The following is a 13,741-nucleotide window of genomic DNA, read 5'->3' on the forward strand; positions in this document are numbered from 1 at the left end:
GACCCATGTTTGATCCTTTTAGCTCCAAATTGTAACTTATGACTTGAAACACTTAATCAAACATAAACACGCCCTAATCTTCTATTAACAATAACAACAAGTGCCATTTTTATCTATTATAATCATACATTTTAGGTGTTTATCACTAGGGGTTTTCATAGGTTCTATGTTGTAAAACGCTAACTAATTTTCTCTTTTCTCTCCTTTTTTGTTCGACCGGTTTTGCAAGGAAAAAGGGTTTTCGGGTTTTTGCTTAGGGTTCGAATTAAGGAATAAACAAAGGGGTTTGTTGATCGTGATAAGGGTACTAGCATACAGTATAGGGGTGTCTAGTGTGCGATCGTAGAAGGGTTTTACTTTAAACCCTGTTATTATTAATTATATTGAAAACTTTGCATAAGGTACACGTTTCAATTCTCTCTTTGTTAATTAAAATGATTACATATTCGATTCTTTCGTTGCGCTTACTCGTGAATTGTTATATGTTTATATGCTTACATTCTAACATTTGTGTGTATGAATAAATGGGTGTTAACAGTGAAGAAGAAGAAGAGAAATGGGTGGTGGGTGTGGGTTGAAAGAGATAGTTGAATGAGCCGATCAATTACTTTTCCTAACTACAACTTTATAGTTGGTAGATTTTGGCTTCTTTTGACTATATTTTACAAAAGCCATGTGTTAGATTTTGATTGGTTGCAATGTTGCCAAAATTTTGGTAAATCGGCGGTACATCCTTACCCCTAACATGTATATATTGTTAGTACCCAGTTAGCATAAACTATAGGAACTGAAGTATCTATATATCGAGCACCGAGCCACCGAGTACTTAATACATATGTACTTAATTTATTGATCATTTCATTTCAAATTGTATTGTTGAGAGCGATCATACTGTTATTGTATTAACCCCTGAGCTTGAGCCTAGGATAGGCTGGATAGCTATATTAATAGTGCTTTTTAGGATCGATCAATCCTTATTCATAGTATACCGTGTACGTAGCTATGAGTGCATATAGCATCATGTACGTCGTGATAGGACATAGATGTATTTGGTATATTAATAAGAAAGAATCTGGTCAAGGCTTTAACAATTATCTCAATCGGTTTAAAGAAGCAACCATGCATCAATCAATGTAAGTTTAAAAAAACGGTTCCCAATTTCCGATTGGCACTCATCAATACTTGCATCATACGTGATATAATAGCTAGCACATATATGAGTCATTGGAATCTGGAACTTACGTTAAACAGAAGTTTTGATGGATCCCAAATAAACTATTTATTAGTCTTATGTAAGTTATATATATTACATCCATGTTTGCAATAAATAGAATTTGAGACATTCTAAATTTTCTCCTTGACCACTCATAAAATTCTTTAGACATTAGATTTTTTAAGTCGCATTGTTTGGAATGCTACTTTTCTTTTTCTCTCACGAGCAGCTTGGTAATGTCACTTACTTTGGGGAAGAATAATCTCAATACGATTTGTTTTGCAAGTCCAAATTCATAACTTGTGAGCCTTAGATGGCCAATAGATGACTTATGTCAAAGTTAAAAGTTGTGATCACTACACTTAAAGGCACAAGTTCTTACCAATAAAAGCATTATCTAAATAGTTAGAAACTAGCATGTGCGATGCGGCAGTGTAATAGCGGCGATGGTGGTGGAGACGGGTGGTACTGGTGGCGGTAGCGGGGTTTTGGCGCCAACAATGGCAGCGACTGTGACAATGTGATTATTAAAGTAAAAGTAATTGATGATAGGGTAGTGTTTTATTTTAATAGTTGAAAAAATATATATTGTTAATACTTTCATTAAGGATATTATAAGTATATCATATAGAAATAATTAAATTAATGAATAAAAGATTCTCATATTGAGTCGTATGTCATATGTAAATACCTCATTTCATAAACAAGAAAAACAGAAAAAAACACAATTTTTTTTTTTTTTTATCAACCAGTATAAAGTATTACATAAAATATCCGGCAATTTTTTTACACTTATAATTGGGTCTCTTAGAGTCCGGCTTGTACGAAATCAGCTACGGAGGACAGACCGAAGGAACAGGATTTGCGATATAAGTTGGATTTTCTTCTCCAGGCATTAGTACAGAAACTTCTCTTGCATATATATTAACCTGCAGTGATAACAGAAGCTTATGATCAGACCAACAATACTCGTACGTTTCCTAGTTCTATTCTTCTAATGGCAAACCATTTAACATATAACTAGAATAATACTGTACTTTAGTCGTCCAAAATTTTTACTTTGCTGCTCATCAATCTATCCTATTAAGAGAGAACCTAGAGATAACTTTCAATATAGAAACAATCAACTATTTACAACATAACATACAAAAAAGTATGAAATTAGAGTTGACTTCCAGCAATAACGCCGATATCAAATCCAAATTTTTTATTTAATTATAAACCCGCGGTTAATGGACATGATTATTATTGACATTTCTGTTCATCATGTATGAAACCAATGGGTTAGTTAGGACTCCTGTTGAACAAGATCATCAGGCGGTACTTTTTGCTTTTGACTTTATATTACCAGATGAATGCATTAGGCCAAATTATTTACCTAAAGCATCTGAAATGAAATTAGAACATGATAATCAAGAAAAGATAAAGACAAAAAACTTAAAAAGTTTGACTTCTTTTTTCCTTAAATCATGGGGATGATTTTATTTAGTAAATTAAGTTTATATACACATGATCATCAACCAAATGGTATCTTGTGGCTTTAACATAGCCACATAGGCAATGATGTTATTACATAGCAATAGTAAATTGGAAATGGATCTATTTTGAGGCTACCCAGGGAAAGTTGAGCATTTGGTTCTGAAAAATGCTACCCAGCAAATATTCTCGGGGTTGTTTTTGGATTCCTACCTAGCCCCATTGCTTATGTCGCAATACATTATAACTACATATTATGTCATACGTAGCGATTTTTATAGAAGAGGGCAACTACTTTCTATATGGAATGCAATTACTTGTAGCTTTATATACAGAGGATAAATAAAGCAGCATGTGTTTTGAAGATTATAAAATTAGCTCATTTGATACTAAGAAATCAAACATGATCAGGTAGCTTACTTTCGATTTCTACCTAAAAGGCCCATTTGTTTTTTAAAGGCAACCTAAAAGCCACATGGGGTTGGTAACAAATAATAATGATTTTAGGGTACCAAGATTCAAGGATATTAAAAGCAGACAAAGTTTTGTTTGGTTTACTAATTGAAACTTGGACATCACCACATGTTTGTAGGCAAAATAGGTGACCTCTTGGTCCTAACAAATCATCAAAAGCAAACACAACATTATACTAATGTCTCACTTTGCTTGTGTCTAACAATCTAATAAAGATCCAAAAGATACATGTAAAGCAGTGAATCAATATTCTATTCTAGCTCTTTAGTAACCTATTTAATGTTTTTATATTTGTTAAATCTTTTACTTTGATCAGATTAAGATCAAGCAAACTGCTCTTTACTTTATTATCTCTTGGGTAAAAGATTAGTAACTACCAAATATGGCATGTAATCTAAACTCAAATATAATGACAAATAAAATAACATAAGGGTTTTTCTAACCATTGCCTCGTAATTTTCTGAACGGATATGATATGTGCACCGTTAAAATTATCCATATACCCTTATTCATGATCTATGGTGTTGTACATATGATGGTATAAAATGTTAATTAGTGGTGTATAAATAAATTCTTGGTGCATATATCATCTTTCCTTTATCAAAATTAAGTTTGACATTCAGAATCATAGTAAGATAAATAACAGTGTAATAGCTGGATACAATGAACCTATTCTTCTTGTATCTTGACATGACCGCATGTTTTATTTTTATATGGCGGTGTGTACGGCGGTGGTGGCCGGCGATTGTGTACAGCGGTGGTGGACGAAGGTTTATGTTGGCTGTTAGTGGTGATTAATTTGGGTTAACTGTGACATTTTTACAATTTACCTTTACTTTATACTTAAGTTATGATAATGATTTGCTTATGAGATTTGTAAGTTGATTGATCTTTATATATAAGATATATGTATTTAAATATGATATATTTAATGCTTGTTTTAATAGATATAATCTGATCTATTAAATGTAAATATGAAAAGTTTATTTAAGTAAATTGAAAAACTTTAAGACTAAAAGATTGACTGATTAACAGAGTTGTTTATAGGGGGTTTCTTCAGTGTATGGGGTACCTATAACAGGTCCCATTAAAATACACACATATAGTACAAATAAAATACTGGTAATTATGCACTGATGAAAGAGTGTTAAACAAAGAGTTGACCTATCTTAAGCTAAGACAGCTGAACTCATAGTGAATTGTGACTCGATATGAATGTATGTGATTATAAACAAAACTCGACCAGACATCTTAAAATGTCAAATAGAACGACCAATTGAGCAGTGCAAAGGTCTAAATAGCATATAGTTCTCGTTCCAGAAAAAATAGTAAATTCGGAAATTTTCTCAGTGCTATTTCTACAATGACACAAATTCGATTAAAATCATTAATGTATCCACTTTGTACGAAAAAGATGCATCAAGCACAATTACTATGTGACAATATGAACTTGTTGACTACTTGCCTAAGTTTATTTTGCCTTTGAATCAGTTGAAGTTCCCAAAATTAGTCGAACTTCACAAAATTTCTTCATCCTATTTTCTATATTCACATAAATTCAATTAATATCATGCATCATACCCACTTTGTACAGAAAGAGATTCATCAAGTACAATTATTATGTCACATATTCTCATCTATTTTCCAGTTATGTTTTCATGTTTCTTTAATTTGAGTAATTAACTAATTAAGCATCATATCAGGGATGTGATGGTGGTGGACCTTTTTGCATATGATGGTCCAAGATTGAAACTTGATGAGAAATAAAGTTACACAAACAATAATTTGTGGTAAACAATCATCTACTTTTTACAGACATAAAAGAAGACATGCGAGTGAACCACCTTGTCATTTATATATAACAAGAACATTATAACAGTAACTAAGTTAGTAAGCCTAAATATATATCTAAAAATATGATGCTAATGCCAGTTCAACTAAGATAACGAGAGAAGAATGAGTGAAAATCATATGTCCATATGCTAGCACCAGTTTTTTAGGATTGTGTTTTAACCTACAAAATTACTCACATATATCATTAATTGTGTAACAAACTTCTTATTAGTTTTGTAACAAACTTGTTATCGTTGTACACTTGTACGTGTACCATGTGTACTACATTCCTTACTGGTCTTACCTTGACTATGAATTTAATGGGTAAAATGGTATTACTGCATTTGGTGAATGTAATATTTGATGAGTAACAGTAATTATGATTAACATACAACTAAGTTTTAAAACGACAATAATTAGTTATTGCCAAATATATGTTTGTTATATAAAGTTATACAAGGACAAATGACAAAACACCAAATCTATACAAGGTCATTGTTTTAAATTATACACCTAATTTATTGAGTGTTTTCCTTTAACCTTTCACAAATACAAGGGTTGTTTAGAATCAAAATGACAACTTAAAACATAATCACTCTTTTTCTAATCTTTCATATTTCTCATTGGATAAAATCATACGGAAAAAATTCCCAAAATCTACTTTTCAAAATCCACTAAGAGCAATTATTCACTCACTAAGCAAATACAATTAGCGGAACATATATAGAAAAAAAGAGATTATTGACTTAAACACAACCACAATTAATAAAGTTGAAGGTTTGCGCATATATACATTTTTAACTAATAATGGGCATCAAAATAACATCATGTTTATGATGTTAAATGATAGTGTAACTTGTAAAACATCTATACAAACTAGTACATTCCCAAAACTTTGTTACTAACACCCATTAATTCTAGTGTTACTCTACTTCTAAACTACCGCGAGTAAACACCTAGAAACCTATGCCAGCGATTGAACCCTGAATAGCTGGACTTCAAGAGCCGGGGCATTCTGAATCTGAACTTGATTTTTTTTAGTAATGTGTTAGCCTAAATAATCACTTTGTTCTCAACCAAAATAAAAAAAATACTTCATTAATTAAGAAGCTTGTGTAGAGTAATACATTATACTAGTATGAATTTTCACACTAAATTAGCTCAAAGTTTTACTATAAATTGGTTGCCCCGCTCGCAAGACAGGACAGGTAATTAATCTTGTAACACTACGACTAAAGGAAGATAATATCACATAACGAACTGATAATACTTGAATTTTGCAAGAACAAATAGAAGTAAATTTTACTAATAACAATTTTTTTTTATATAAAATTATAAAAGGGGGAAATGTAGGATAAAAGTAACATACTTTTGGAGATGGGTATTCAAGTTTTCCATGATGTGACTCATGAGGACGGCCGTTGGATGGTGGTACGGCGGCGGAGGACGGTGGTCGGAAAAACCTTTCAAAAAGAGCCATAACAAGAAACATAGAAATGAGAATGGCAGTAGCAACAAGACCAAAAGAAACAGCACTGACTGAGTTGTCAAAGTTTCTCCAATGTTGATCATCATCTTGCGGATCACTACCACCTAAAAGATGATTATTACCACCATTACTAGTACTGCTGCTGCTGCTGCTGCTTGTACTACAACAACAACTGCTTATTGGAGCTACACTTGGTGCTATTTGTGTTCTCATTCTCATTGTTTTTGTCTCTCAATTAACAGATGAGAGATTGGTAAGACAAACAAGACCCAGATTATAGATTTGTTTAATCAGTTTGATCAATGAATGTAGTGTTTTTCTTTTGATGGTGAAAATGAGGGGAGTTTGAAGGTGACTATTGTGATGAAGAGAAAAAAAAGGGTCAAATATGTTGGTAGGCCTTTTTGTTTTTCTCAGTCGTTAGAGATTCACAAAACAACTTTTAAAGCTAAAACTAGGAACCAAGGAAGTGATAGATACCTCTATCACATTTGTACATATATCATAACAAAGTAATTCTTAACAATGATAGATTAATTAAATTCCGTAATACAAATATCACTTCACTTTTAATAAAATACATATGTTTAGAAAAACACTATTTTGGTAAGACAATACAAATACTGAGTATATTTTAACAAACACCATTCTGGTATATAATTTTCAAAAAAACATCATTTTGATAATTATTTTTTTCAAATATATCATTTTGGGCATTAACTCCATATATTTATATTGTCTTAGAAAACAAAATTTTAAAAATCAAATGGAGAAGGAAACTAATAAAAACACAAAAGAACTATAATAGGCTTTTCTCTTTTATTATTACTTTGGTCCAAAATAAACAAAACTAAAATGGTTTTCAGAGACAATGGACATCAAAAAAAAAAAAAAAAAAGAAATAGTTGTTTGGTCCAAATATAATCTAGACAAAAGTTGAGTTGCTTTTGGCGTTTGGACATCCAAAGAGAATAAACAAAGATAATCAGAGGTAAAATTGTAAAAATGTGGTAAGGGGAATCGAATCTGACTTGTGACTATAAAACCAATGCACTAGCTAGCTATCCACTTCAACAAGGGCGATTTCCATTTATCTATCTGTCACATAACATTATAATGGAATTTATACAAGCTTCACATATGTATTGGATCGTGGGGGTATACTGTATAGTGTCATCGTTCATTCCCGTAAGTGTTAGTTTGAGACGTACACAAAGTACGTGATAGTTTGAGAATATATGACAACGTATTTATCATCCTGTCGATCTTCCTTCAATTCAACTTATTATTAATGAAACTGGATTGAAACAGATTCATCATATAACATGATTGATCACTTTAATTACGTACGTTATACTTTTTGGGTTGAAGAGACTCGACATTATATATCTCTCCTAGTTTTTCAGGCGAGACTTAAGTTTTGATTGATATATGTTGCCTATATAATGGTTACTATTTTGTGCTCATTTTTCTAGAAATTTTCCCCCTATCCATCCTAAGACTATTTTCGATGAGAGTGTGGTACCCTTAGTTGTTCATGGATATCATTTGTCATTGAAGCTTGTTCAAAAGGTAAAAAACTAAAGTATTTTAAGAATGTGCAACTTGCAATTATTTTAAAGATTTGTAAGGATATGATGCAGCTCAAGGACGTCCTTAAGCGTCCTTAACATTGGAGATAGTCAAAAATCGATGGGAAGTGAAGTTCAAAACTCAAAGTCTAATTGATCTCATACGTACATTTTGGCAAGCTAAAGTATAACATTAAAACGAAGAACGGAAATAAGCAAGAGTAGACACAAGTCATATACTCAAAAGTTATTTATTCATTACCATCGTCGTCAATTTGTGATTATGCTTTTTATTCTTCTTTATTCTTATAATAATAACATTTGACTTTATTATTGACACATAGATACATAGGTACTTTCACAAAATAAGATAACAGTATTATCAAACAATCACCCAACATAAACGAGGGCGCTCGTGAAAGGTGAGATGTAAACAGTTTAATTCTACCATAGAGTAGAGATACTGCTTACAGAATGACCTTCGATCAATATCAAATGATATATGATACATGCCTCATCAGATACGCCCTTTGTAGACTGCGCAATGACAAGATAGCTCTTTCTCGACATCTTCCAGCATTGGTTCGAAACTTGTCCACACACCTTCATATGTCTTAAAAACATGCACTTCTGATCTGAAATTTGATGTTTCTTCGCCATTCATTCGATAGCCAGCCAAAAAGTACAATGATGTCCCAATAGGCGCTATCGTAAGATACAATTGTTCCATTAACGGCCTCTTGGGAGATGTTACATCCAACATAGATGTTGGAGACGATAAAGATGATCCATCGACCACATTCCACATATTAAGCTCTCGATCGAATTTTTCAATAAATCCTTTCCATTTCTTGTAACAATCTCCCGAACTAAAAAGTTTTCCTCCAACATCCACAATTTGATTAGGCGGGATGTCAAGATCCCACATACGTGGGAGAAAGTCCCATTTGTTATTAACTGTATCGAAAACTTCAGCCGAGCTTCTTGCCATACTAAATGGTCCGTGATTATTGTCATTAGTTTCACATTCATATTCAGCAAAACCTCCAACAACGTAAATCCTGTCTTGCCACGTAACACCGACACATTTATATCTTGATGTGCTCATGTTTGGTAATAACTTCCATTCGTCTAGAGCCGGATCATAGATTTCACTTGAAGACACACCTCTCACACTATTTGGTTTACTTTTTCCTCCCGAGACGTAAATCTTGCTTCCATGAACCGAACAAGCAAAGTCAAACCGTGGAACATTAAGTGATGAGCATTTTAACCAAGTTTCGTCTCTAATACTATAACGTAGTACAGACTGAGTGACTTCTTGGTCGATTTCACTTGGACCGTCAGAAGAGTTGTCATGACCACCTTCGATCAGTATATCCTTATAGCAAAGAAGACCACCAATGACGTATATGAAATCTTCCACAATGACCATTGCAAAGCCTTTCATGATATGGTTCTCGACCAATCCTGGTATCGAGGTAACTCGACGCCATTCATTGGTTAACGGGTTATAGCACTCGATCCAGTTAGAGATGTTGACACCGGGGGATGCCCTCTTGGCTGAAAACGAGGCATAAACACGATATTGGGGTGAATCTTCATCTTGTCGACGTGATAGCCGAGAAGATGAAGGTAAGGAGCCCATGGAATTAACTTGAAGTGAATGGGGGGATAATATAGTTTTATTTATTTACTAGAAAAACTATACAAAATGGGAGAATTGAATAATGTTGCTTAGATTGACTTATATAAGCGCAAGGCAAGTAGTTTGAGCGGATAAATCTATGCTTCAATTCTTATCTTGTATAAAATAAACGTTTGTTAACCAAGCTTATATATGTTGTCATTATTTAAGCTCATTTTGGACATTAATGTATGATTATCTCAATCATGTATATATTAAAATTTACATTAATGGACAAAATTATATATTTGGTCAGATTACGTAGTTACCATCTATGTAACTTTCTTGTTTATTGGTGTTTGATTCTATGCTATGTCTTAGGATAGAAACCAGGACTATATTCTGTTTGGTAGGTACTGTAGTGAAATCCAAGGACAACGTGGAATGGTCAAAACTCAAAACATTGTTTTGGAGGTTTGACCATCTTGTTACTTTACTAACGAAATTCATATACAATCCTTTTTCACCGTGTTTCGAAAAAAAAAATATTTTTTTTGGTGTATTTGACAAATATTAATTAGTCATCAAATCCTTTATTAGGTTTATCATTAATAAAATCCATATGTTATTTGTTTTCTAAAATTATGATTTTGCCGTTTAGAGAATTAGATAATGTTTTTAGTTGCAAGTTTGAAAAATATATGAATTTTCCATTTTCAAAGTGAAAATATTTTAAATAACTATATAAATTAGTAAATATTGATAATACGTACATAATAAAGCAACAATTTTTTTTTAAAATCTCAATTAAGTAACTGAAATACTTAAAATACCTCTTTCATTTATTCATTAGTTTAAACATCTATCAAATATACCTATAATATCTTTAATGAAATAATTTACAATATAAATTCCTCGATCTTTTGAATAACTACGCTACCTCCTTTAAAATCTATTACTTTTATATTCACCAACATTGTCGCCCCTACCACCCGTTGCCGTCACCACCACCCTGCGCCACTACCAGATAACCACCGCATTGCATGGACATATGACTCGTATGAATTAAATCAATACAATAAAACATATTACATATTTTTTTTTTAAAAAGTATATATCATTCACAACAACACTACTCCGCAATTACAGAGTAGTAATACAATACAATTGAGTTCCAAGGGAGTTAGATTACAATAAAATCATTCCAATTCTCCCACGTAATAGACCCATTCTTCATCCTATTTTTGTACCATAAGAAACCTATAGATTTAATGTCATGAAAAACCTTATCGCTACAAAAGTAGATATTTTCAAAAATCTTCTCGTTCCTTGCCTTCCAAAGACACCAAAGCGTGACGAAAATAATTCCCTTGAACATCTTCTTTGCCTTCTTTCCCATTCTCATCAACTTGTGTAATTCGATGGCTTCTTTAATTCGATGGCTTCTTGGACGGATGAAAATGTGAGATTATCTACCTTGCACCAAAATGCTATTTTCTTCCAAACCTCCATAGAGCAATCACAGGAACACAAAACATGTTATATAGTTTCATCCACTGATTCACATAACCTACATAAAGTAGTACCAAAATAGAAATTCCGAGTTTGAAGCGCTTTATAAGTTGGAACCCGATCCATGGCAGCCCTCCAAACGAAAATATTGCATTTCTTAGTCACTCCTTTCGCCCACATAAAAACAAGGGAAAACATCATATTTCTCCTTGCTAAACATCATAATAACATATTTACCCACTTAAGTTCCTTAATATCATGTATACCCAATCTAAACCTTAAAATTATCATATTTACCCACTTAAACAACTTAACATCATAATGTCATATATATACCCATTCTAAACCTTAAAACTATAATTAGCAATTTAGGTAATAAAGTAATGAATATAATTAGGAATCATCACACTATAGCCGCCAATTTTTTGTCATTGCTACTAAGAATTGTTTCATTTTTTTAAGACCAAATACAACTAATTAAAGATAATGATATAATGTTGGATCAAGTGTGAATAATGTGTAATAATCTAATGATGTTGTTTTTAAAGATGAAAAAGATGATGGATATATATATTAACCAAAAAAAGATCATAAGAAATAACTAATTTAAAGAGTGCCTCATTTATAACATAAAAAAAAAAATAACTATTTTGATTCTGTAAATTTGGTGTTCACAACTCTTTTACAATCAAATAATTATAATTCAATCGATAGATTAATGGGAAAAAAAGGAATCCATTTCTTTGTCGAACAAAATGGATATAATAGTTTTTAAGTTAAATAAGTTATAGTTTCTAGGGGGAAAAAATTACAAAGTTATAATAATTAATTTATTTTGAAAATATGATAGTTTTAAGGTTTAGAATGGGTATATATGATGTTAAGTTGTTTAAGTGGGTAAATATAAGAGTTTTAAGGTTTAGATTGGGTATATATGATATTAAGGAACTTAAGTGGGTAAATATGTTATTATAATGTTTAGCAAGGAGAAATATGATGTTAAAAACAAATCTGCCACTATAGTCTCTCCCGCATTGAAGAAATTTCTTTACACTTTTCACCGAGAAGCTCTTTTTCAACGTACCCAACCACTCTCATTTATCCCTTACATCGGTCAGTCGTATGCCTTCAAGTAATGTTGTGAACTTCAGCCATTCCTCTAGAACCTCCTGTGATATCGGCATCGAGTACCAAATTGAGTTGCCCACAAACCTTTTCGTTTCCGTACAAAACCGATCGGCAACTAAACATTTTTTGTCATTTTCCAGCCCAAATAATAAAGGAAATAACTCTTTTAGACAAGTGTTGTCAACCCAGGGATCAATCCAAAACCGAATTCTATCTCCTTTTCCACAAATTCCTTTGAACAACCCAATTAGATCTTTCCCTGCCACTTTCACTTTCTCAGCTTTTTGAACAATATTCTTCCAACCACTAGCAAGAGACTTGTTTACAGGGACTGATCTCCATCCTTCACAATTCCCATGCAACGAGTCTATCACCTTCTTCCAGAGTGCGTTATCTTCATTTCGATACCGCCAAATCCACTTTGATAGCAAAGCGATGTTTGAATCTGCCAATCTACAAAGACCCAACCCTCCATGCTTGATGGGCGAAGCAACTCTATCCCATGCTACCCAATGGATCTTTTTCTCGTCATGAGAACCTCCCCAAAGAAATCTTCAAATAATGGCTTCCAAGCCTTCGATGACTATCTTAGGAACCACAAAAAGAGAAAAATAATACGACGGTAAGCTTTCCAATACCGCCTTGATGGGTGTAACCCTTCCACCAATTGAGAGTGATTTGGCCTTCCAATTAGCTAGGCGAGACTCAAAAATATCGAACAAGAAATCCCAACTAGATATACGGTTCATGTTACCACCGATACGAAGCCCGAGATATTTAAATGGTAGTGAGCCTTCCTTGCATTTAAAAACTTCAGCAGCCCTTTTAACCTCCGTATTATCAACTCCGACTCCAAACAAATTTGATTTCCCGAGATTAATCCTTAGACCTGAACAAAGGTAGAAAACTCTAAGAGCTCTAGCAACCTTGTAAAGGTTACACATTGACCAATCTCCTATAAACGTACAATCGTCTGCGTATAAGAGATGTGAGATAACCGGTCCACCTTTTGGTAGTTTTAATCCCGCAAGAAATCCCGATGCTGTTGCCTTGTTAATCATACACGAAAAACCTTCCATAACAATCAAAAATAGGAAAGGGGATATCGGATCACCTTGACGCATCCCTTTCCCACATTGGAATTCAAATGTTGGTGTGCCATTAACAAGCACAGCCGCTCTAGCTGAGGACAAAAGTCCATATATCCAAGTGCACCATTTTGGCGGAAATCCCATTTGATGCATAATTGCCATTAGGAAGTTCCAGTTTACATTGTCGTAAGCTTTATTGAAATCATCCTTAAGTAAAAATGCTTGGCGTTTCCTTTTGTTAATCCAGGAGATAATTTCGTTTAAGATCAACGGACCATCTAAGATCAAACGGTCATTTAAAAAGGCAAATTGCGAGTTAGATATCAA

General features: G+C 32.9%; 3 protein-coding genes across 3 annotated transcripts; all 3 read right to left on the bottom strand.

The window, feature by feature from the left end:
• Nucleotides 1-1,855: 1,855 nt before the first annotated feature.
• LOC122598161 lies at nucleotides 1,856-6,919 on the bottom strand. Its single transcript, XM_043770761.1, has 2 exons — nucleotides 6,366-6,919; nucleotides 1,856-2,142 (listed from the first exon to the last, which is right to left on the bottom strand). The coding sequence occupies exons 1-2, from the start codon at nucleotides 6,702-6,704 to the stop codon at nucleotides 2,047-2,049; spliced, it is 435 nt and encodes a 144-aa protein (XP_043626696.1). The 5' UTR covers nucleotides 6,705-6,919; the 3' UTR covers nucleotides 1,856-2,046.
• Nucleotides 6,920-8,573: 1,654 nt separating this feature from the next.
• On the bottom strand, nucleotides 8,574-9,704 carry LOC122596933 (F-box/kelch-repeat protein At1g16250-like). Its single transcript, XM_043769578.1, has one exon. The coding sequence runs from the start codon at nucleotides 9,702-9,704 to the stop codon at nucleotides 8,574-8,576; it is 1,131 nt and encodes a 376-aa protein (XP_043625513.1).
• A 2,585-nt stretch (nucleotides 9,705-12,289) lies between these two features.
• Nucleotides 12,290-13,576, bottom strand: LOC122596934. Its single transcript, XM_043769579.1, has 2 exons — nucleotides 12,942-13,576; nucleotides 12,290-12,875 (listed from the first exon to the last, which is right to left on the bottom strand). Exons 1-2 carry the CDS (start codon nucleotides 13,574-13,576, stop codon nucleotides 12,290-12,292), a joined length of 1,221 nt encoding a protein of 406 aa, XP_043625514.1.
• Nucleotides 13,577-13,741: the final 165 nt, after the last annotated feature.

Source organism: Erigeron canadensis, chromosome 4 (genome assembly GCF_010389155.1).
Source record: "Erigeron canadensis isolate Cc75 chromosome 4, C_canadensis_v1, whole genome shotgun sequence".
Taxonomy (NCBI): Eukaryota; Viridiplantae; Streptophyta; class Magnoliopsida; order Asterales; family Asteraceae; genus Erigeron; species Erigeron canadensis.